Below are 21,727 nucleotides of genomic sequence, written 5' to 3'. Positions count from 1 at the left end.
ATTGATTAAGTACTACTTCCCGTATTTGATATTAAGAAAAAACAAATGGCATAATAAATTATTCAATTAAAGGCCGTTTTTTATTTCGTTCCATTAGAGTGCAATGAATTGGCTTAGAAAAAACAGGGCAAAATATACTAATCTTCGTTTTACTGGCATGTTATCACACACTAGTAAAACCAATTGGACTCATCTAGGGCCAGAAAGAGGCTGTTAGAAAGATGTTGCCATCAGTACTTAAGAATCAAGAATGAAAACAAAAATGGTATAGACAAGGAAATATGTACGCTATTCATATTCATTTTTAAAAACCACCTCGTCTTTGGCACAACTTCAGCAAATGCCACACATAACAAAAACAAAAGTTTTTGTTTTGTACTGTTTTGTTTTTACTTAAAGCAATTATAAGGTGTAATTTGGTGGTATGTCCTGGTAAGTGATAATCTTCTCTACTCTTCACTTTTAATAGCTTTTGCCTCTAAACGGAGGGGAGAAGATAGGCCTATCTCTTCCCACCATGATTTTTCATAATGCCAACCCATTTTGTTCCCTTTATTCATTCAGCAAATATTAAGTATCTGCACAGTGCCTTGTTCATGATATGCAGTGTGAACACAAATAAGACGATTATCACACAGGTGCTGATACAATCACTGTATTTCAAAATACCAAGAAAAAGATTTTCACTGGAAAACATTCCTCTATCACTTCTGCTTTAAAACACCTAGTATATCATCAACAGAGGCATACTTTAGCAGAAAATATTTGTAGCCTTAGATATGAGAGAGAGCACTTTTCAAGGGCCAGTCCATAGATTGCCAATGATAGAAGAGAAACTCCCTGTTCATCTGCTACTTATCTTTCTTGGGGTAGCAGTAGTTTATATAGGTCCCCAAATCTTCAACCCCATAGGGGGAGACCAGGAATGATATAGTACTAAAATGGTTCCCAGTTCTTCTTCCCCTAGAATCAAAATCCTTAAGTTCAAACATAAGCCCTGAAAAGCAATGCAAAACCTACATGTGAACCTAACTATCCTATCATCTGAAAATCATTTCTCTTGCTACCTTAGTAACACTGCCTCAGAACCTCAATTCACGGGACCTACTATGAGCCAAGTACTCTTCTGTGTGTTAGGGATACGGCAGTAACAAAACAGAAGTCCCTGCCTGCTGGGAGCATCCATTCATAATAAACAATGGGAATATAGAGTAGACAAGTAAATAAGTAAAGTAAGCAGTATGTCATATCATCCTATGGAAAAAATTAAACCAAGAAAGAGAAGGAGTGTTGAGGAGGTTGTAATTTCAAACAAGGTAGTAAGGGATGACCTCAGAAGGAAAGCAGCATAATGCAAAGACTTGAAGAAGGCGAGAGAGGAAGATGTACAAGCAAAGGGAGGAGCAGGTGCAAAGACCCTGAGACAGGAATATATTGGGTGTTTCTAAGGCCAGTGTGACTGCAGTAGATTAAATGAGGGGCTAGGAAAGGGAAATAAGGATAAGTGGGTAACAGAGACTACGTAGGGCCTTATACTTGGGTTTTTACGCTGGGTGAGATGGGGCACCATTGAAGTGTTTTGAGCAGATTTGACATATTTTTAAAGTATCACTCTGGCCATTCTGCAGAGAATTGTTATGAGAATAAAGGACAAGGGGAGAACAGAAATCCAGTTAGGAGGAAAATGCCATAATCTAGGTGAACATAAATGATGGTGGCTAACTGATTTGGACATGGTAGAGGTAGGTGATGATGACCAGATTCTAGATATATTTTGAAGGTGGAATCAACGGATTTCCTAACACAATAGATGTGAAGTCTGAAGAAGTAGAAGAATCCAGGAAGTTACCAGAAGCTTTGTCATGAGCAGTAAAATGGATCCGCCACTTACAAAATGAAGAACACCAGAGAGGAGCAGGTTTGAAGAATAAAGTCAGGAATTTGATTTTGGATATTTCAGGCGTAAGATGCCTGTCGACATTCAAACATAGATGCTGAAAGTCAGGGAATCTGGAAGGCCGGGGTTAAGAGAAAGGAGTAGGCTAAAGATATAAATTGGGGAAGTGCCAGCATATCAATGAGACTGGATGAAAGCACAAAAGAACAGGAGGTACATGAACCAAACGCTGGTGCACTCCAATATTCCGGCATCAAGGAGCTGAGGAAAAAACACCTAAAGAGACCAAGAAGGGAGTAGCTAATGAGGCAGGAGGAAAAGTAGGACAATGTGAAAGCCCAACGACCCCGTGAATGAAGTGTTTCCAGGACGGCAGTAGTTAGTTACCTCAGATTCTACTGACTGGTCAAGTGATATGTGATTGAGAACTGGCTAATGGATTTAACAAAATGGAGGTCACTGGTTATCTTGGTAGTAGAAGATAGGACAGGGCACCAAAACTGGGTTGGACTGGGTTCACGAGAGAATAAAGAACTATTACAGAGTGAGTTTAGAGACATCTCTCAAGGGATTTGGTATTAAGGGGAGGAAAAAGTTGTAATGGTAACTGGAGGGACTGAGAGCCAAAAGAGGTGAAAAAGTAGGTGACGTACCATCCCCGATGTATGGGGAATGGCGATAATGCGGCAGAGAGGGAGACTGAGAGCATGAACAGAGGGGAGAATGCTGGAGAGAAGAGAGAGCCGTGTCCTGGAGCGGGCAAGAGGGAATGGGATCCTGTGCACAGTAGGACGCTGGCCTCGCACAGCAGCACAGAGTTCAACCATAGTAACAGGAGTAAAAACACAGTCAGAAATTCTCTTCTATTTGCTTCTATTTTTCAAGCAAAAGAGGAAGCAAAGTTTTCAGCTGAGGGGGAGAATGGAAGAGGAGGTGTCGAAGATTCGAGGAAATGAGAACGAGTAGGAGGCATCAGCCATCTAGGAGGGCAGAGGCATGAATGAACTGACCGACACATGCAGCCTAATAAGCCGGCAGCACCAAGGGCCCACTGAGGATTAGTGATCACAAAATTAAAGTGAAACCAGTCAGCTTGACAGAGCGTTTTTCTCCAACCACATTAAATTGCAAGGAATAAACTAGAGTGGCAGCAAGTGGAGTTTTTTTTTTTTTTTTTTAAGATTTTTTATTTGTCAGAGAGAGCGAGCTCTTGCACAAGCAGGGGGAGGGGCAGACAGAGGGAGAGAGAGATACAGGCATTCCCACTGAGCAAGGAGCCCAATGGATATGGGGACTCGATCCCAGGACCCTGGGATCATAACCCAAGCCAAAGGCAGACGCTCAACCAACTGAGCAACCCAGGCACCCTCAAATAAAATCTTAAAAAAAAAAAAAAGAAAAAAAAGTTCTTGGTTATGAGAGTTATGTCTACTAGTATTTACCATATTAATATTAAACCAGAAAAAATTTTAAACACAAGAATATGCAGGCATGCGTTCCATGAGCTGCCAGAATGAAGATGTTCATCACATCACGCAGCTTCTGGAAAACTACACTGGGCTCTCCCAAGACAAGGAAATTAAAAAGGCAAATAATGTCTTTGTGTTATTATGGAAATAGTTTTGACCTCACAGACCCTCTGAAAAGGTCTTAGAGGCCGCAGAGGCCACTGGACCTGGTGAGAAGAGCGGGCCTGGGATGTGGCCACAGAAGCGAGAAGCCAAGGCACAGTGGTGGCCACACAAGCGAAAGAGAGAAGGACACCGAATGGAGAAACCAGGGAACGAGAGGGACAATTTAAATGAATATTAAAATCACAAGAACCGTGACAGAAATAGTACTGGAACAAGTGGCAGTAAGCCAGGAGTGAAAATGGTCACCCCGCGCAGGGAGGTGACTGCAGCAGGGAGGGACTGCGGTTTGTAGGGTGCAGTGGAGGAGATCCAAACTCAGGAAGTCTTAGAGCTGAGGAAGGAAGACAGGCTGGAAATGGCAAAGAAGGCCAGAGAGGACCTTCTAGAAACTTCTCCAGGAGCCTGCGAATGAAAACCACCACCCCCCAAGTGGGCACAAAAGAAGGAACGCCCTGACACAAAGCCACGTTTCAGTTACATCAAGAAAGTGCAGAGGGAAGTGCACCGAGAGGCTGAGGCCAGAAAGGACTTTGCTGATGATAAACAAAGAGTTCCAGAGAGTGTGATAGAACAGCAGGTGAGGGATCCAAAAAGGGGCCATACGGCATCTGTTCCACTTACTACTGCCATGTCACAAACTACCTCGAAACTTAGCTGCCTTTTCAGAACCATTTAATTATGCTGATAACATCTGCAGGGTCAGGAATTCAGACATGACACAGAGAGAATGGTTTGCGACGGTTCCAGGGTGGTCTGGGGGCCCCAGCGAGGAAGACTCGAAGGCCAGCGCACTCAACGACCAAGGGCTCAAATCAACTAAAGGTTCCCCCACTCACATGTCTGGTGCCTAGGCCAGGGAGACAGAAGACCAGGGTTGCCAACCAGAGTGCGGCCTCTCCAACTGCACGGACTTCCTCACAGCGTGGTACCTCCTCGGAGGCAGAAGAGCCAGGCGGTGGCCCAGAGCTCCAAACACAAGTGCTCCAGCCAACAAGGGGGAGGCTGCATGGTCTGTTAGACCCCAGCCTCAGAAGGCAACAGCATCCGGTCCAGCAGGCCCTCCTGGTTAATGCAACTACAAGCCTGCCCCAGAGTCAAGTGGAGGAAACACAGACACTCAATGGGGAAACTGTCCAAAAAAAAAAACTGTATTTTAAAGCCATCTTCTAAGTACATCATCTCCTATTCCAAAGGAGCAGTTTCCAGATGCCGAAAGATGAAATGTATAGGAACATTATATAAACCATTGACGAATTTCCTGTTCCTGCCTGTTATGGACTAAATGTCTGTGTCCCCGTGTTGAAGCCCTTACCCCCAGCATGGCTGTATTTGGAAAGGAGGGCCTCTAAGGAAGGAATTAAGGTTAGATGACATCATAAAGGTGGGGCTCTGATCCCACAGGATTGGTGTCCTTATATGAAGACACAGGACAGAGTTCTCTCCACCTCTTGCACTCTACCTCATGCATACTCCACGGAACAGCCATGTGAGCACACACAGTGGGAAGGTCACTGTTGGCAACCCAAGGAGAGAGCTGCCACCAGAAACACAAGACACCTGGATCAAGGACTTCTAGCCTCCAGAACAGCGAGGAAAAAAAAAAACAAAGACTTCTGTTGTTTAAGCCACCCAGTCTGTGGTATTTTGTTACGAAATCCCAAGAAGACTAAGACACTGTCCTCCTGCCTTTTTCAGTATGATGAGTAGAGGCTGAAAGGGTAGGGTTTTGAATAAATGAAGTCATTGAATTCAGAGCCCAGATCACACCCAATAATAATATACATTGTTGATGGAAAAATAAGACTACTCTTCATTGGTAGGGCTTTTACACACACACACACACACACACACACACACACACGCATGATGTATCAGCATTGAAGTTCACGAACAAAGCCAGATGAGGTGCTTTCTCAGCAGATGCAGCAGCACTACAGGTGTCTGATTCTAGCCTGGAAAATTTTCATTCTCCTAACTCAAATTATAAGGGGAAAAAGTGAAACAGTAACACACACACACACACAAACTAAATTTATATTGCTTTGTTCAAGGTTTTCATTTAATGAAAATGTGCCCTGCACATACTAGAAAATTATACATTTAAAAAGATACACTTGCATTCATCTGAAAAATCTAATTTTAAATACCATTCTCCTCTAGTCAACAATCTTGACACTTCTGAAGAGCGCAATATAGAAATCTGTCTGACTGTCAAAGTGTGACTTCATGAGCATATCAGCGCACCCAGCTCAGTCTTTGTCATGGAATTTATGAATATCAGTAATTGGAGTTATAAATACTTGACATTAGAAGATATCAAGGGGGAAAACTGTTCACAGTGTATATATCAGGAAAAAAGAACAAATAAGTACTACGTTATTACCCGAATACTCACCTATGTGATTTCTTACCATTTTGTTTTTGTTGTTTAATGTACTAAAGTAAAATCTATATTCCTCAACTTTTTCTCAAATAATGAACCATATCTACAGAAACATAGGCTTTACTAATTTATGCTGTCAATTTTTCATATTGTCTGCTATATTCAACAACTGTGAAGACAAAATAAATACTTAGCATGATAATAATTCTAACATTAATTCATCCAAGAAGTCTCAAGTATACCTACTGATCTCTTCTACACATCTTTATTCGAAATATAAAGTAAGCCTTTAAAACACATCAACATCTAGTGGTTAATGCACATTGAAATTACACTCCCAGTCTTGAGAAGAAATCTGTCAGTTCTCATGTTCACACATTGGGTGATGCAATATAAAGGGCAGATTTCTAGTAAAGCTATTAAGTGAGAGAGGTGTGCTTACAAGGTAGACCAACAGAAGGTACCGGTCAAATTACTCACCCGCTTCCAGCTACATCATCCCTGGACTGTTCTTTCTTTCTTGTCTGACATTCAGATCTTAGGAAGAGATGTCCACCTAAAATAGAAACAGGACTCTTCCCTGTGATCATTCATTCGCCCTCCTGATTCCTGTCCCTTCTAGTTTTAAGTCTTCAAGTCACTGAAGCCACTCCAGATATCTGGTACAGCAGAGAATGGGAAAAAAAAAAACAGGAAAGGGTAGGGGGACACAGGATCAGATAGAAGTGTCCAATACCCTGCAAGGATTGAAAACTCCTTGACAGGTGCAAAAGGAAAGAAAAACTAATGCCTGTGTGGTTTTGCGGACACTGTGCACATTTTGACCAATGACCCTCATCACCTAGCATGATGGTTATTTAGCACTGGCACATTCAACATGGCACTGGAGCAATCCAATGGTGATGTCTGCACAAGGTGCTGTAAGACAGGTCCAGATGAGGGCACCTTTCCCAAAATCCCACAAACTCCATTATGTTTCAAGGGAAAGAGTTAAGTGCTTGCTGGCTCCCAGGAGGGATACAGAAATGCTGACGGGACTGGTACCTAGAAAAGGCTTAGTTTTGACAAGAAGGTCACAGGCTACAAGGATCTCACAAGTAGATACAATGGCAAGGTCCAGGAAGTCCAAATCAGCTGCCAGGATGACATTCAAAGACCAAACGGGAACAGTCTCATTTCAGCGGAGACCAGGGCACAACGCCCAGTCACCGAGCATGCCAAGTCTAGAGCAGTGGACACAGTGCGGGTCACACAATGAATAAAATGCCCTTCACCCAGGGCCATGGAGATACTAAGCTTTCCCCTTCAGAGAATGAGGGAGGAGAAACCCCTTGAGAAATGAGAGCAATGACCAAAGAGTTTTTAATCTGAAGACTAATATGCTCTTAATTAATACGATCAGGTGTTTTCCATCTTCCATATGGATGGGATCTCAAAGGCAAGGTGCAAGCAACTATAGAAAATAAATTGCTTCATTTACATATCTTAAAGGTAGTGTGTACATTTTTACACACACACCTTTCTTCCATCCTTCTGAACCTTCCTCCCCAACCCCAGCTACATAAACATATTCTAAACTAGTAGTGTTCCAAGTGTGTGGTCTGCGATCAGTGCCGATCAGGAAACTGTTTATTACCTGTCCATGGTTAGATAACTGCTGAAAATGAAGATAGGTGTTTAGAAATTCATATAGCAATCTGGCATTGCTCCAACATCCAAGTCTGGGATTAACGAGCTCATCTTACTGAACAGGGTATAGACAAATACAGGTTTGGTGAGACTCAGGTGAGACACAGTACACTCACTGTGCTATATAGGACCACATAAGAGAATAGGATTAAAAAAGAAAAAGGAAAAAAAAGAAAAAAGAAAAGAAAAGAAAAAAAGAAGAAACTCCTTCACCAGGAATAACTTAGGAAGCGCTAACATAGGGAGGCACCTGGATGGCCCAGGTGGTTAGGCGTCTGATTCTTGGCTTCAGCTCAGGTCATGATCTCAGGGTTGTGAGACTGAGCTCTCTCTCTCTCTCCCCCTCCTCTCCTTCTACCCCTCCACCCAGTTGTGCACATGTGCTCTCTCTCTCTCTCCCTCTCTCAAATAATAAATGTTTACTTTGTAATTTTTTTAAAGATTTTATTTATTTATTTATTTGTTTATTTATTCATGAGAGACACACACACAGAGAGAGAGACAGAGACACAGGCAGAGGGAGAAGTAGACTCCACGCAGGAGGGACTCTGGAATCACGCCCTGAGCCAAAGACACTCAACCACTGAGCCACCCAGGCATCCCAAAAAATAAATTAAAAAAAAAATAAAAAAGCACTAAAGTAGATAAGCATGCAGCCTAATATTGCTACTAACTATATTTAGGATCACCAATAAGAATGGAAGACTTAATATTTTTTAAAATATTTAAAAAAATTTTTAAATATTTAAAACAGACCAATAAGAATGGAGGACTTCACATGTAAATGATGTGTTCATGCCCAGGAAAGAACAAGGGACAACATTGTTAAAACCACGGTTCCAAAGGAGTTCAGCCAGAAAAAAAAAAAAAAAAAAAAGTGAAGCTAGAACTTTCCACAGCAGCACGTGACAATGTTACTTTCCACAGCGGCAAGTACCATATTCACACTCCGAGAGCAGATTTAGTTTCAGGCAAACAATATCAAGTCACATGAAATAAATGTCGTTAATTTGAAAGTTATTGATTTTTTAGTAGTTTTGTTTGTATTTCATCCGTAAAATGTGCTTTGGTTCTGTGGTTGTACGAGAGCCATAAGCATCAGGAGTTTACACCTAGTTTTATGTCAGTATATATTTAAGTAGCATAATAAAAATGAAGTCAGCAATAGAGACCTGCAAGACATTTTTTCTCCCATAAAAAGGTTCTGTACATGATTTCAATTTGAGAAGTGAGGGTCCCTTGGATATTGGGTTGAGATCAGAAGCCTGGACTGGAGAGAGAGGCAGAAACCGAATAACAGGGCGCAGGTGGCAAGGTCTACTCGGCATCTGAGTTGGATTTTTCCAAGGGCAGTCAGAAAAGAGGCTGTCTAGACTGCGCAGCTTTGTAGATGTTGTAATTTAGTCGCATCATTTGAGTCCTTTTGTAACAAAGGGAGCCTAACAGAGAAACCTCATAACAGTTTCATTTTGGAAGACAGAATTAAGATTTCTTTAAGATCTTTTTTAATTCTTAAGTTATCTCTCCACCCCACATGGGGCTCAAACTTACAACCCTAAGATCAAGCATCACATGCTCTACCCACTAAGCCAACAAGATGCTCTGAGAATTAAGATTTTTACTTCTCCTCTTTGTAATATAACAATAACAGTTTTCACTCCCATAACATAACCCCAGGAGGTCAGCATGTCAAGAATCATCCTAACTTCTCAGGAGAAAAGGAAGGTTCAGAGGGGAGTCTGTGGCTAGGCCAAACAATTCGGAGCATGGCTAAAAGAGGCCCCGAATCCCAGTTTTCTAATTTTGAGTCTCATATAAGAAGTGTTTTTAAACTTTTATTTACAGAGCATTTAGCTGTTTTCAGAAGATAATAATATTAAAAACCCACCGAATTCTATTACTACAAGAGACATTTCCACAACATAATAACTATCACTCTTTTCTTTCAATTAAAAAAAAAATGACTTAAAATTTCCTATTAGTTATAGAAGATTAATGCACAGGATAATAATTATTTTTTCCTTTAGGATTAGACAGTATATGAATTTTACATAATTAAAAAAAAAACAGTGCACGTTAAGCTTTCACCATGATCCAATCACTTTGGTGGCCCTCAATTTTCACATTGTTCTATCAGAACGTGTTTACATTTTTTCCCCTACATAAACTTGGTGAAGAGGAAATAAAGAAAGGCAATATGAGGTAGAAAGAAAGCAGTCTCTGGTTTAAGGCACTGGGTTGTAAGACACGGCTCTGATTCTAATCACTACCTACAGGGCCCCCACACCTGGTGGTGTTTCCCACCTTCACCTGCATACCAAATCCCCCTCCTGAGTACCTCTGCATGGCCTGAAACAGGGCATAGCCTCCTAGTGACCCCACCCCTCAAGTCCCTCCCTTTTCCAATGTTTTCTCCTCGCCTCCAGGGTGACTTTTCCAAGATATAAACCTGATCCCTTCACGTCTCTATCAGAAATCCTTCAACTGACCCAATTTCAATGCCTGATGGAGAAAATCTGAACTCTTCAATCTGACATACAAAGTCTTTCTAAATCTGGCCCTCTAGGTCTCATCTTCTCCACCCAGCTTCCCCACGTTATGGGGAAGGGCATATTCATATTCTACACTCCATGTGCATGGTCAAAGCCCAGAATCCAGCCCCTTAAGAAGCCAACAGTGGTTCCTGACATATTCTATTCTATGATGCTTTGGAGCATGCCATGTCCATTGCATGAAATCTCTACCCTCACATCCCAGCCCAAACTTCTATGTTCCTCTCCTGCCTTCAAGTCTTTTAACACTTCCTCTGTACCACCTCCTCAGCACAGTCAATCCCTCTTCTCTGCTCCCTCAGCACTAATCTTTCCAGAAGAGGAGCTGTATTGAGTTCTTTGTCAGATCCGCAACTCTCTGACTATAGATATATAATAATCTCCTTGAACATGGGAACCCTGATTTTCTCATCACAGCAGTTAGTGGTAAATAAAAGTTTGCTAAATGTATGAAAAAAGTGGCCTTAAGAGCTTCTTCATCTTTGTGTCAGCCAGACTAGGACATATACCAGTGACCTCGCCTTCATAACATTCTCTGTTTTAGTACATTTATGTACTAAATGTACTAAATGTACTAAATGTACTAAAATGTACATTTAGTACATTTTCACAAAATGATGGGCTTTTTTCTTTTATTAGTTTATGAAGTTTTTAAAGAATACAAAGTCATCATTTCTTTAGCAGGACACCTTGAAGTGTTAAGTCGACAGATCTGTATCAAGATATCATACAAATAATGAATTGCTATTACTGAGCCTGGCACTATATGAAAGGTGCTGTCATACATAAATTCCACATTTGTTCATTCATTTAGTCCTCCCATGAGGTAGATGTTATTTGCCCTCATCTTCAAGAAGAGAATACAAGAGGTCTGAGAACTTAAAAGACCACAGAGCTAGAAGTGCCAAAGAGATTTAAACCCACTGTTGTTCAACTTCTAGTACCTTCTTGTCCACCACTGTGCTGGGTGGGAGCTAAGGAATCCATCTAGGATACTAACCACGTCATCACATTCTTTTCAACACCTGATTTGCTGCTTAAAGTTTAATCACTGTTGAAATGAAAGGCGGTAAGAAATTCGGTCAGGTGCATTTTAATCAGCATATATAGTTAAAGAACAATAAATTTCCCATAAAACTGACAGCACTGTTTGGTCACTGACATGCCTAAACTAGCAGGTTTCTTGAATAAGGACATTTGTATTGATAGGTTTTTCTAATTCTATTAGGAAACCCTTGAATTTATGAAGCCATACACTTTAATAAGAGATAAAACAAGACATTCAAACCGAGGTCTTGCTTTTGCATTTGAATAATCGTTTGGTTAGATATGTTACTTTGGATTACTATTACTTTCTTATTTATATTACTTATTATCATAATTTAAGTAAAAATAAGCTGATCAGATCCTAAGTTCCTAAACCATCAGCCATCATGCAACATTTAATATAACAGTCTTTAAAACTATGATATCCTTTTACCAGTTTAAGTTGATACTTCTTTTTCTTGGTGGAAAAAAAACCAATCGGGTTACTGCAGAAGAAAGCATTATCTGAAGTCCCTTTGTCTGGCTACTGGGCCTTCTAATAGATAGCTAGGCTGAGAGTTCAGATGGATGGCTTTAATTAAATAAAATGTTGGCAAAAGAGCAAATGCACAATGGCTATTAACAATACAGTGGTTTCCCCGATCATTGCAGTGAGGGAAAATACCAAATTCTTGTTAATTCTTGCCTTCATGGCAAATACTCTTTGAAAAAGAATGAAAACTATGCAATTTGAGATATATATACAATCATTGGTGGGAAAGTCATTCACTTAAATGACTATCTTTAAGTGCAGTCAAACAATTGTCCTTAAAAATATGTTGACATTTCAATCCTTCTTGTTAGAGTTTAATAAATCTATCTGGTTAGTTTGTCAAATGTCCAAAATATACTTTGGAAGCTTTGTCCCACTAAACTAAAAATTCTTCTGACAAATTCTTGATGAAAGATTTAGTGTCAGTTTATTAGATGCAAAAAATCCATGTTTTATAGAAGTGTCTGTGTGTGTTATGTATGTATACATATATAATGCTAAAAATTTCATGTCAAAAAATGTAACTTAACTTCTTTTTTTGAAGTAGCTCTTCAGAAAGTGGTGCCCTAAGTCTTGGCTTTATAACTTCAGGCATTTTTTTTTTCATTCTGTGAGCATCAGTTTCTTCATCTGTCAGGGGAAATAATAATACCTACCTTAAAGGAATGCGGTAAGGATTGTACCAAATAATGCATGTTAAGTGTCCAAAACCATGCCCAACACATAGCATTCTCTCCATGCATTTTGATTTCTTCTCTCTTCCCCACAGCACTCCCCAGCCAAAAGTCAAATTTCAAACTGGAATTTTTGATAAGTAGGTTGTATAGAATAAGGTCACCAAATCTCCTTGAGGTATGAAAGTGAAATGGACCAAAGATATAATAATAATGCACACCACTTAAGCCCCCGTGCTTTCTCATAGATATTTTGTAAAAATTAAGTTCTTTGTATCTTAAGAGATCCAAATACTCAGTCAACAAAACAGAAGCCAAATCCCAGACATGATAATTTCTACAGAAGTCCAAAAGGAAGTTCTCAAGTTTACCTGTATACCTCCAAAACTTAAGAACAGAAACACAAGGAGGAAGGGAGCTATATAAAATGTATACGTTCCTCCCTGGTGAAGACACACCCACACACATACACATGTGAACATTTACTAAGCAAAGCCACAGAAATCAGAAGGGAAGCTACAAGGCAAAGGAAACATCATTAATTACTAAGACTTTCCTTAACAGTCATATTTCTATTACACATGAGAAACCAAGAAGCAGATTAAAACAACTAATACATTACTTAATTCAAGTGGGTTATTAAATAGTTTTCAGTATCATTTCTCTTCTCCTAAAACATTTACCCAAAAGTGTATTAGATGACTTCTGAATGGATTGGGTGTATCAGCTCAAGCAGAAAACCGGGGGAGGGGAAAGACAGAGAAATGTGTCCTGAATTTTAATAGTACGTCGTCGTACATGGGTGCATCTTAACATGTCATTGTAGAAGTGACTGCATTAACTGCAACAACCCATATGTTACGGTTTCTCTGCTCAGCATCGCATGCAGTAGCAATAGTTCACTCAACATCATCTTGACAGAAGCCTTCAAGATGAACCCAAGTTATGAATGCTGTGTAGGTATGGCATGAAATCCTATAGATTGGTCAAGTCTCTCTTAGTATGTGATAATACTAAGAAGGCAGTTTCCCTAAATCTTTGAGTTGAGATTAGAATTTTTTAAAAAAGAATAAACGCTAAGAAATAGTTGTTCAAATATGCGGTCCTTAAAGAAGCGAGCAGTCTGTATTAAACTTAATTAAATTAAACTTAATTTGCATTAAGTTTCAGGAAGAGATTTAACTAAACAAAATCTACATGAGGGATCCCTGGGTGGCGCAGCGGTTTGGCGCCTGCCTTTGGCCCGGGGCGCGATCCTGGAGACCCGGGATCGAATCCCACGTCGGGCTCCCGGTGCATGGAGCCTGCTTCTCCCTCTGCCTATGTCTCTGCTTCTCTCTCTCTCACTGTGTGCCTATCATAAATAAATAAAATTTAAAAAAAATTAAAAAAAAATCTACATGAAAAAATGTTATGCTAGAGTAGTCTCCGTAACAGGTTTTACAATGCTTAACTGTAAATTGCAGTTGCGGGGAGAGAGGGATGTGGAAAAAGCAATGGTTGTATGAGCACAACCAACCTTAGAATCTAATGATATTAGAAATCAGCATTTTGGCCAATGTGATCCCCAGACAAAATTTAAAATGTACTTGTTCCCTTTATGTTCATTATTTTCCTGACCAACCTGATGGTTCAATATATTTGTTTATATTTAACGAGAACCAATCCAATACTATTTGAATCCTTTAAAGTCATAAATTCCAAGGTGGAGGGGGGACTAAATACAAGCTGATTACAAATGCAAATAGAAAACATTGCTCATTACAATAATACCCTCCAAAATATAAGCCAATTATAAGCAGTGTCCTTTGATACATGCATTAAAAATCATGTAGTCAGCTCAATCAATTTAAATATGTACGGATATATGTGCACTCACAAGTAACTGAGACACAAACACCAGGTAGGAGATTTTAAAAGAAACAAATCACATATATTTGTGCATTCCCAACGAATCAAGACCTCGACAAGAAATGCCACAATTAAATCCGAAACAATACTAATCAGAAAAGCATCACATGATATGAGCAAGAAGAAATCCTTAAGGTGTAAAAAAAAGACACCAAGTCACAAACATCCCTATTTCTCCTATGGGAGAAGATAAAGTGGAATACGCAATTTCTGCCTCAGATTTCTATGTTCTGGAGGAAATTCAGTCTTCTCTGCACCAAGCAGATTAGGCGATCATCTTGCAAAGTTACCATATATTTCTAAAAGACATACAAGTACATTTTGTCACAATCCAAAAATCTACCCATTTCAGCATTTGGATAAAACTTGTCGGAGGTACTGCAGTGGTTTTTTAGCAAACAGGCCCAGTTAGCGCCAAGTCCATGGTGACATCTAGTTGACAGGACAGACACTCGGTGTTTGACAGAGTGCTCTCATTTAGTGCTTTTACCTGGTTATGAATTATTGGTACCGCTATTTGCAACCTGGATGATGATATGACTTACGGAAGGGAAAAGCAAGGGCAACTCTAAAGCAGGGGCAGCCTTTTGAGTGGGTAAACCTAAGGTCACCTGCCAGGGAAGGGCGCTGGAAAATGAATGCACGTACCTAATAAGGAAGTGGTTAAAAAGGGATGAATTCCCTGAGTCATTAAACACGACATAAACCAAAGACAGGTTGTGCCACCTAGAGAAAAACTGGAAATCGTACATTGGCTCTTCAGTAGTCAGCAGGATTTCAAACGCCCTGAAACTTTTGGCATGCCCAGTAACCCAACCACCCTCCACACCAACCCATCAAGCTGCTGGATTCAAGCTCCCCTTGACAACCCTGCCTTCTCCACGCACCAGATTTGCCGCCTCCTGCTTTCCTCACCCCCCCCCCCACCCACCCGCCAGGCACCCACTCGGCAGGCACCGTTTAACCTCGGCACCGACTGTTGCCACAGCCCATGCGGACCCAGCATCCTGAAACACAGCCAATTCTAAAGCATTTTTCCTCGAAGCCAGGGCCAGCTCGGGTGGGAGGAGCGGGGGGGCGCGGGGGTGATCAACCCTGCTGGATCCGGCCGGCCGGGCCCCCCGAGGCCAGCGCAGCGGGGCGCACAGCTCCCGAGCCCGCAGCCCACCCGGGGTGCCGTGGGGGGGGCTCTGGTGCACTCGGCGCATCGCCCGCCCGCAGGGTACCGAGCTGACTCCCCGGCTCCCCGGCCGAGCTCCGCAGCATCCCGGCAGCACGGCGTGACCCGACGGCCCGAGGCGCCCGGGGCAGGTGCAGGCGCCTCCAACTTTCCTGCCGTCGGGCCCCCGGAGGCGGCGGCGCGCCCAGCCCGGTCTGCGGGGCCGGGAGCACCCGAGGTCCTCCAGCAGCGCCTTCACCCAAGGAGCCGACACTGACTGCGAAAAGCCCGCAGTCCTGCGGAACCAACTTGACAGCGGGGACTGCGCCAGGGCACAAGTCACCCCGGGCCCCCCGCGGCCGCGCCCCCGCGCCCCCGCGCCCCCGCGCCCCCGCTCAGTCTCCGGCAACTTCGGGCGCAGCAGCCCCGCCGAAGCCCAGCCGGAGGCCGCGGGAGGAGGAAAGTTTGGAAAGTCACTTAAAACCCCGCAGGACCCCCCCGCACCCGCCCGTCGGCAGGCGCGCGGGGCTCCACGTGCGAGCGCGCCCCGGGGACGCCGGCTGCCCTCCACGCCCCCGTCTCCGCCCGCGCCCGCGCCCGCGCCCCCCGCCCCAAACCCCGCCGCTCGGCGCCTCGCCCCCCCGCGGCCCCGGAGGGCGCCCCTCCCCCGCCGGCCGGGCGGGTCGGGCGCGGGGGGAGGGGCGGGGCGGCCGCGGCCCGGCTCCGGCTCCGGCTCCGGCTCCGGCTCCGGCTCCCGCTCCCGCTCCCGCTCCCGCTCCCGCCGCCCGCTCACCTCGCTCCTGCTCCTCCGCCTGCAGGCAGATGGGGATGTTCTTCTTCCAGCCCGGCATGGTGTCCGCCCGCCGGCTCGCGCTCGGGCTCGCTCTCCCGGCTCCGGGGCCGGGGCTCGGGGGCTCGGGGGCTCGGGGGCTCGGGGGCTCAGCGGGGCCGGGGCGCCCAGGCGGCTCCCGGGCACATCCAGGCGGCGCCGGGCGGCGGCTCCGAGGCCGGGCTGGCGGCGGCGGCGGCGGCGGCGGCGGCGTGCGCGGGAGGCCGGGCCGGGCCGGGCGGGGCGGGGCGGGGCGGGGGCGGCGCGCAGGCCGAGCGGCGGACGGCGGAGCCCCGGGGGCGGGCGGGGGGCGCGGGCGGGGCCGGGGTTGGGGGCTCGCGCCGCCGCCTCGCCCCTCCTCCTCCGCCTCCGCCTCCGCCTCCGCCTCCGCCTCCGCCTCCGCCTCCTTCCCCTTCCTTGTCTCTCCGCCACCAGCAGGTGGGACCCGGGCCGCCGCCGCCGCACAAAGCTCGGCAGGACTGAGGCTGCGGGCTCCCCGGGCGCCGGGCGGCCGAGCCTCCCCGAGACGCGCGCGGGGCTGCGGGGGGCGGGGGCGCGGGCGGGGGCGCGGGCGGGAGGGGCGGGAGGGGCGGGGGCGCTCCCTGCCTGCGCGCCCGGGGCCGCCCGCCTGCCGCCAGGTACCGCGCCGAGCTGGCACCGAGCCGCGGGTGCGGAGCCCTCGCCGCCCTCCCCGCCCTCCCCGGCCCGCACCCCCTCCCTGGCCCGCACCCCCTCCCCGGCCGCACCCCCTCCCTCTCCCTGGCCCGACCCTCTCCCCCTCCCCAGCCCCGCTCCCTGGCCCGCACCCCCTCCCCGTCTCGAGTCCCCCCCCCGGCCCTCACCCCCTCCCCGGCCCCCCCTCCCTGGCCCCGCACACCCTACCCGGCCCCCAACCGTGGCCCGCACCCCCTCCCCCTCCCCAGTTCCCCCCCGCGGCCCCCCCCCGGCCCCCCTCCCTGGCGCTCACCCCCTCCTCGGCCCTCATCTCTGGCTCGCACCCCTTCCCCCTCCCCGGGCCCCCCCCACCCCACCCCACCCCACCCCCGCCCCGCAGCCTCCCCCGCCGGCCCCCACCCCCTCCCCCGCCCCCCTCTCTGGCCCGCACCCCTCCCCCTCCCCAGTTCCCCCCCGCGGTCCCCTCCCCCGCCCCCCTCTCTGGCCCGCACCCCCCCGCCCCCTCCCCGGTCCTGGCCCGCACCCCCTCCCCACCCCCACCCCCGCCCCGAGGGGAGGCTCCGCCGCCACCGATTCGCTAACTTCGCCCTCAACTAAGGGGAAGAGCAACTTTGGGGATGGCCGCGCGACCCCCAGAAACCCGTATCCCGGCGGAGCGGGCAGGGCGTGAGCGCAGAACCTCTTTTGTCTCCGATGAAGCCAGGGGACCCGGGCTAAGGGGTCAGTCGCGGTCCCCAACAACAGCAAGGGTCTCCCGACCAGGTTTTAGGGTCAGTCGCTGCCTGTGGTCACAGTAGGACAGCGGCGCTGTATGGGGGTGGACGGCAGCCTGGAAGGTACCCCCCGGGGCGGGGGGGGCTGGTGATGTCCCGGGACATCCTGGGAAGGGCTCCTGACGGCCTTCAGGATGACACTGGGCGACTGTCCGCCCTGTGGGGCTGTGACCTCCTACTGCCGCCCCCGGGAGTGGGGGCCTGGCTGCATGACACCCACATCTTCACCTCCAAACAAACAAAAAGAAAGCCCAGAAAGATAGGATCTTTTTTTCCCCTTGCCCCTGCATAATCAGACTTATCAGGCTGCAATGTTTGCTCCTGCCACTGCCCCTTTGGCGGGGAGGGGGGGGGGGGGGGCGGGGGGCAGCTGTCATTCCAGAACTGACCAGCTGCCAAAGACAAGTGGCAGCGTCTCCTAAGGAGAGGCCCAGGCCCAGGAGCTGGAAAGGTAAAGGACTTGAGGGCTGGAGGGAGGGAGAGTGGGGCGCAAGCCTCCCAGGGGGTCATCCATAGAAATCCAGTCTGAGCTGCTCAAATCTCCATTCCAGACTCTTGGAGAAGTAAAATCCAGAAAAATCAATCCGAACGTCACACCTGCTGCTCTTAATGGTTCGTCCTCTGTCCTGAAACAAACAAGACCCCTCGGCTGCTTTGGACTGAATCTTGTTTCAGGATCTAGTACCGTGACCCAGGTTGATCACTGATTTCCCCAAAGGAACCGGCCAAGGCCAGCTACAACCAGGATGTGTATATGGCAGAGATCTAGGTTTTGACAACATGGAAACGACCGCAACATTGGCTGTACTTGCTTTCTGTTTTAATGGCATCTTATGGAGCATCTTATTATAGGTGTGTAGCTGTTCTAACAACATAACCCAGAAGACCTGTACGAAGGTGTGGATTGAGTCGTGCTTGCAGTCAGGGGTGCAGTTGTCCTCCTAGGATTTCTCTAGGATAAGTGACGGATTATAGTAGATAAGGAATTCCCGCTCACAACTGTTAAAATGATAGTATTTTAACTCAGAGACACAAAATTCCTGCTCTGCGTTAGACTCTGGGCTAAGGCTTGAGATACAGGACAAAAATTACAGTTTGGTAATGGAAGATCAATTTAATACATTCTACTGTGTGTGAGGGCCAGATATTATTTACAGATTGTACAACTGAGATTGGTGAAGAAACTTTTTTTTAAATAAATTTATTTTTATTGGGGTGAAGAAACTCTTAAGGATGGCTTCCTATGTACCCCGCCTCAAGGTACGTATCGTCCAAACAGTTGTTCATCAATATCCAATGTCTGGTGTCTTCTTTGTAGGTACATGTAAGTCATCAGTTAGGCTCTAAGCTCAATGAGGGGCAAATCCGGCTTATCCCTTTGTATCCCCAGATCCAGAGACAGTAAGTGCTTGTCAGTGATGGTTGATGGTGACGGTGTTTAACCTCACTTGGGCTACGTCTAGCACATCACCCCATGCCCCCAATAAATCATTTCATCACTGAGATCACTTGCTAATATCAAACCAGAAAAAATAAAAATCTAAATCATTTAAAACTTAGTTCCATTGTCTGAAGTCATCTCATATTCCAAGCGTTCTATATAAAAATCCGTTCCAAGGAAATTGTAGTGCTAGTGGGACTTTTATGAGGAAGATGCCCACCAGCCAGTAGGATATGGGCTGTAGTATTTTTCTCCTTCATTAAATTTGAAAATCAATGCCTCTTAAAGACTGCAATTACAATGCAATGTCTGCTTCTAGACATCAATTCACTTACATTAAGACTTTGTGGGAGTGCCTGGCTGGCTCAGTTGGTAGAGCATGTGACCCTCAATCTCAGAGTCTTGAGTTCAAGTCCCACATTGGGTGTGGAGTCTATTATAGAAAAAGAATTTGTGCTCCTTTTTTAAAAATTTTTTTTATTTATTCATTTGAGAGTAACAGATAGCAAATGGGAGGCAGGAAGAGAGAGAAACAGGCTCCCCAATGAGCAGGGAACCCCATAGTGAGGCTCGATCCCAGCACCCCAGGATCATGACCTGAGCCCAAGGCAGACACCCCCCCAACTGAGCCATGCAGGCGCCCTGTGCTCCTTTTTTGAGCATAAATCTGCCCAACCAAGTTATCAGTGCAGTTTGAATGGGTTTACAGTCTGGGTTTACAGAACTCAGTTTATTTTTTTTCCGAAGATTTTATCAATTTATTTATTGAGAGAGAAATAGAGCGCACACGTGCACAAGCAAAGGGGGATTGCTGCAGGGCAGAGGGAGAGAGCAAATCCCCAGCAGACTCCACACTGAGTGGGGAGCCCGATGGGGGGGTTTGATCCCAAGACCCCGATATCATGACCTGAGCTGAAAGCAGAGCCAGAAGCTCAAGCGTCCGAGCTACCCAGGCTCCCCCAGAATTCAGTTTAATTTAATCATTTTACTTTAATTAATTATTTTACTTTAATTGTTTTAGTTAGTGTGCACAGTTGATTGTACAGGCCACATGACACATTTTTAAACTGGGTCTCACTTTGCCTACTTTTCTGTTTACAATCTTCAAAATAAAATGAAGATGTGTTCTCTTACTACTAGTACCTCCGTCACCTGCTAGAAAAGAGAAAAAGACCTATAAACCCAAAGCTTTAATTTTAGTATTTGATCACCTTTTCAAGCTTATTTGGATCCACCCAGGCCATTAAAGAATTGAAAGTGTGTGTGACAGAACGAGCAGCTTCCCTTTCATTTCCTTAGTGCTCTGACAAGTGAGCTTCCCAGCCTCCTGGGCCTTCACTGTAACAGAGTGTTATGACTTCTTGGGACTGAATTTCATGAGTGTGAGGAGTCCCCTGGGAGATGTAAAATCCCAGCTGTTATTTTGGATTTGCTCTAGGGCCTAAAAACATCGACAATATATTTTTTTTAATCGTGCATTGACTTTTACGAACACACACATGGCATACTAAGCAGCCACCTGAAAGTTTCAACACCCGCTAACCAAAAACCAGCACTTCTTTTCTACTGCATGCAGTGAATTTGAAAACTCTTTTTAACACCTGAAATGCACTTGAGTGGATACCCATGGAGTCTTTTAGATGTTGTTAACTCCCTTTTAGCTGCAAAACCCTTTTGAACATTTAAAATGAAAGAAGTTTCCTTAGATGGTTCATCTTCTTGGGGGAAGAAAAAGAGCAGAAAGCAAACAGAATGAATCCAAGTGTTGTTTTTTTTTTATTTTAAAATCTTCGGTTAGGGTGGCTCAGTGGTTGAGCATCTGCCTTGGCTCAGGGTGTGATCCTGGGGTCCCAGGGTCGAGTCCCGTGTTGGGCTCCCGGCATGGAGCCTGCTTCTCCCTCTGCCTGTGTCTCTGCCTCTCTATCTCTCTGTGTCAGTCATGAATAAATAAAAATAAAAATCTTTTAAAAAATTTAAAAATAAAATCTTCAGTTAGGGAAACATAACTGGGGAAAGGGAAAACATGGGAGAAGAATCTCTAACATGAATAATTTAAGTAAGGCATGTGTGAAAGCAAAAAAAAAAAAGGTCATCTAAGAAAAATAGGGTGTGTTTTAAAATGACAGTACTGGGCAAAGAAGTTGGAGTCAGAAAGACAACAGTGGTTTTACGTTTCAATTTGACTAGGCTATGAGGTGCCCAGGTACTTTAGCCAAACATTATTCTAGGTATTTCTGGAAGGGTGTTTTTGGATGAGGCTAACATTTAAATCAGTAGCCTGAGTAAAGCAGATTGCTCTCCCTAATGTGGGTGGCCCTCATCCAACCAGTTGAAGGTCTGAATAGAACAAAAAAGGCTGACTCTTCTCAGAGTGAGAGAGAATTCCTCCGGCTAGCTGCCTTTGAACTAGGACATCAGCTTTTCCCTGCCTTTGGACTTAAACTGAAACATCCTGGGTCTCAAGGCTGCGAGCCTTTGACTGGGAACCACACCACTGGATCTCTTGGGTCTCAGGCCTTGGGCTTCAGAAA

General features: G+C 45.7%; 1 protein-coding gene across 5 annotated transcripts in view; it reads right to left on the bottom strand.

Moving 5' to 3' along the window:
* The window catches only part of GRIP1 (glutamate receptor interacting protein 1), a 655,025-nt gene extending 638,643 nt beyond the window's left edge, over nt 1-16,382 (bottom strand). For all 5 annotated transcript variants that reach the window (XM_041754753.1, XM_041754748.1, XM_041754749.1 and 2 more), the window contains exon 1: nt 16,272-16,382. In XM_041754753.1, the coding sequence (XP_041610687.1) occupies nt 16,272-16,329 (58 nt within the window). In that variant the 5' untranslated portion in view covers nt 16,330-16,382. The remainder of the gene's footprint in view (nt 1-16,271) is intronic.
* Between the last annotated feature and the right edge of the window lie 5,345 nt (nt 16,383-21,727).

The sequence above is a fragment of the Vulpes lagopus genome, chromosome 5 (genome assembly GCF_018345385.1).
Source record: "Vulpes lagopus strain Blue_001 chromosome 5, ASM1834538v1, whole genome shotgun sequence".
Lineage (NCBI taxonomy): Eukaryota > Metazoa > Chordata > Mammalia > Carnivora > Canidae > Vulpes > Vulpes lagopus.
The sequence above is the reverse complement of the archived record's forward strand: the minus strand, read 5'-3'. Positions and strand labels throughout refer to the sequence as shown.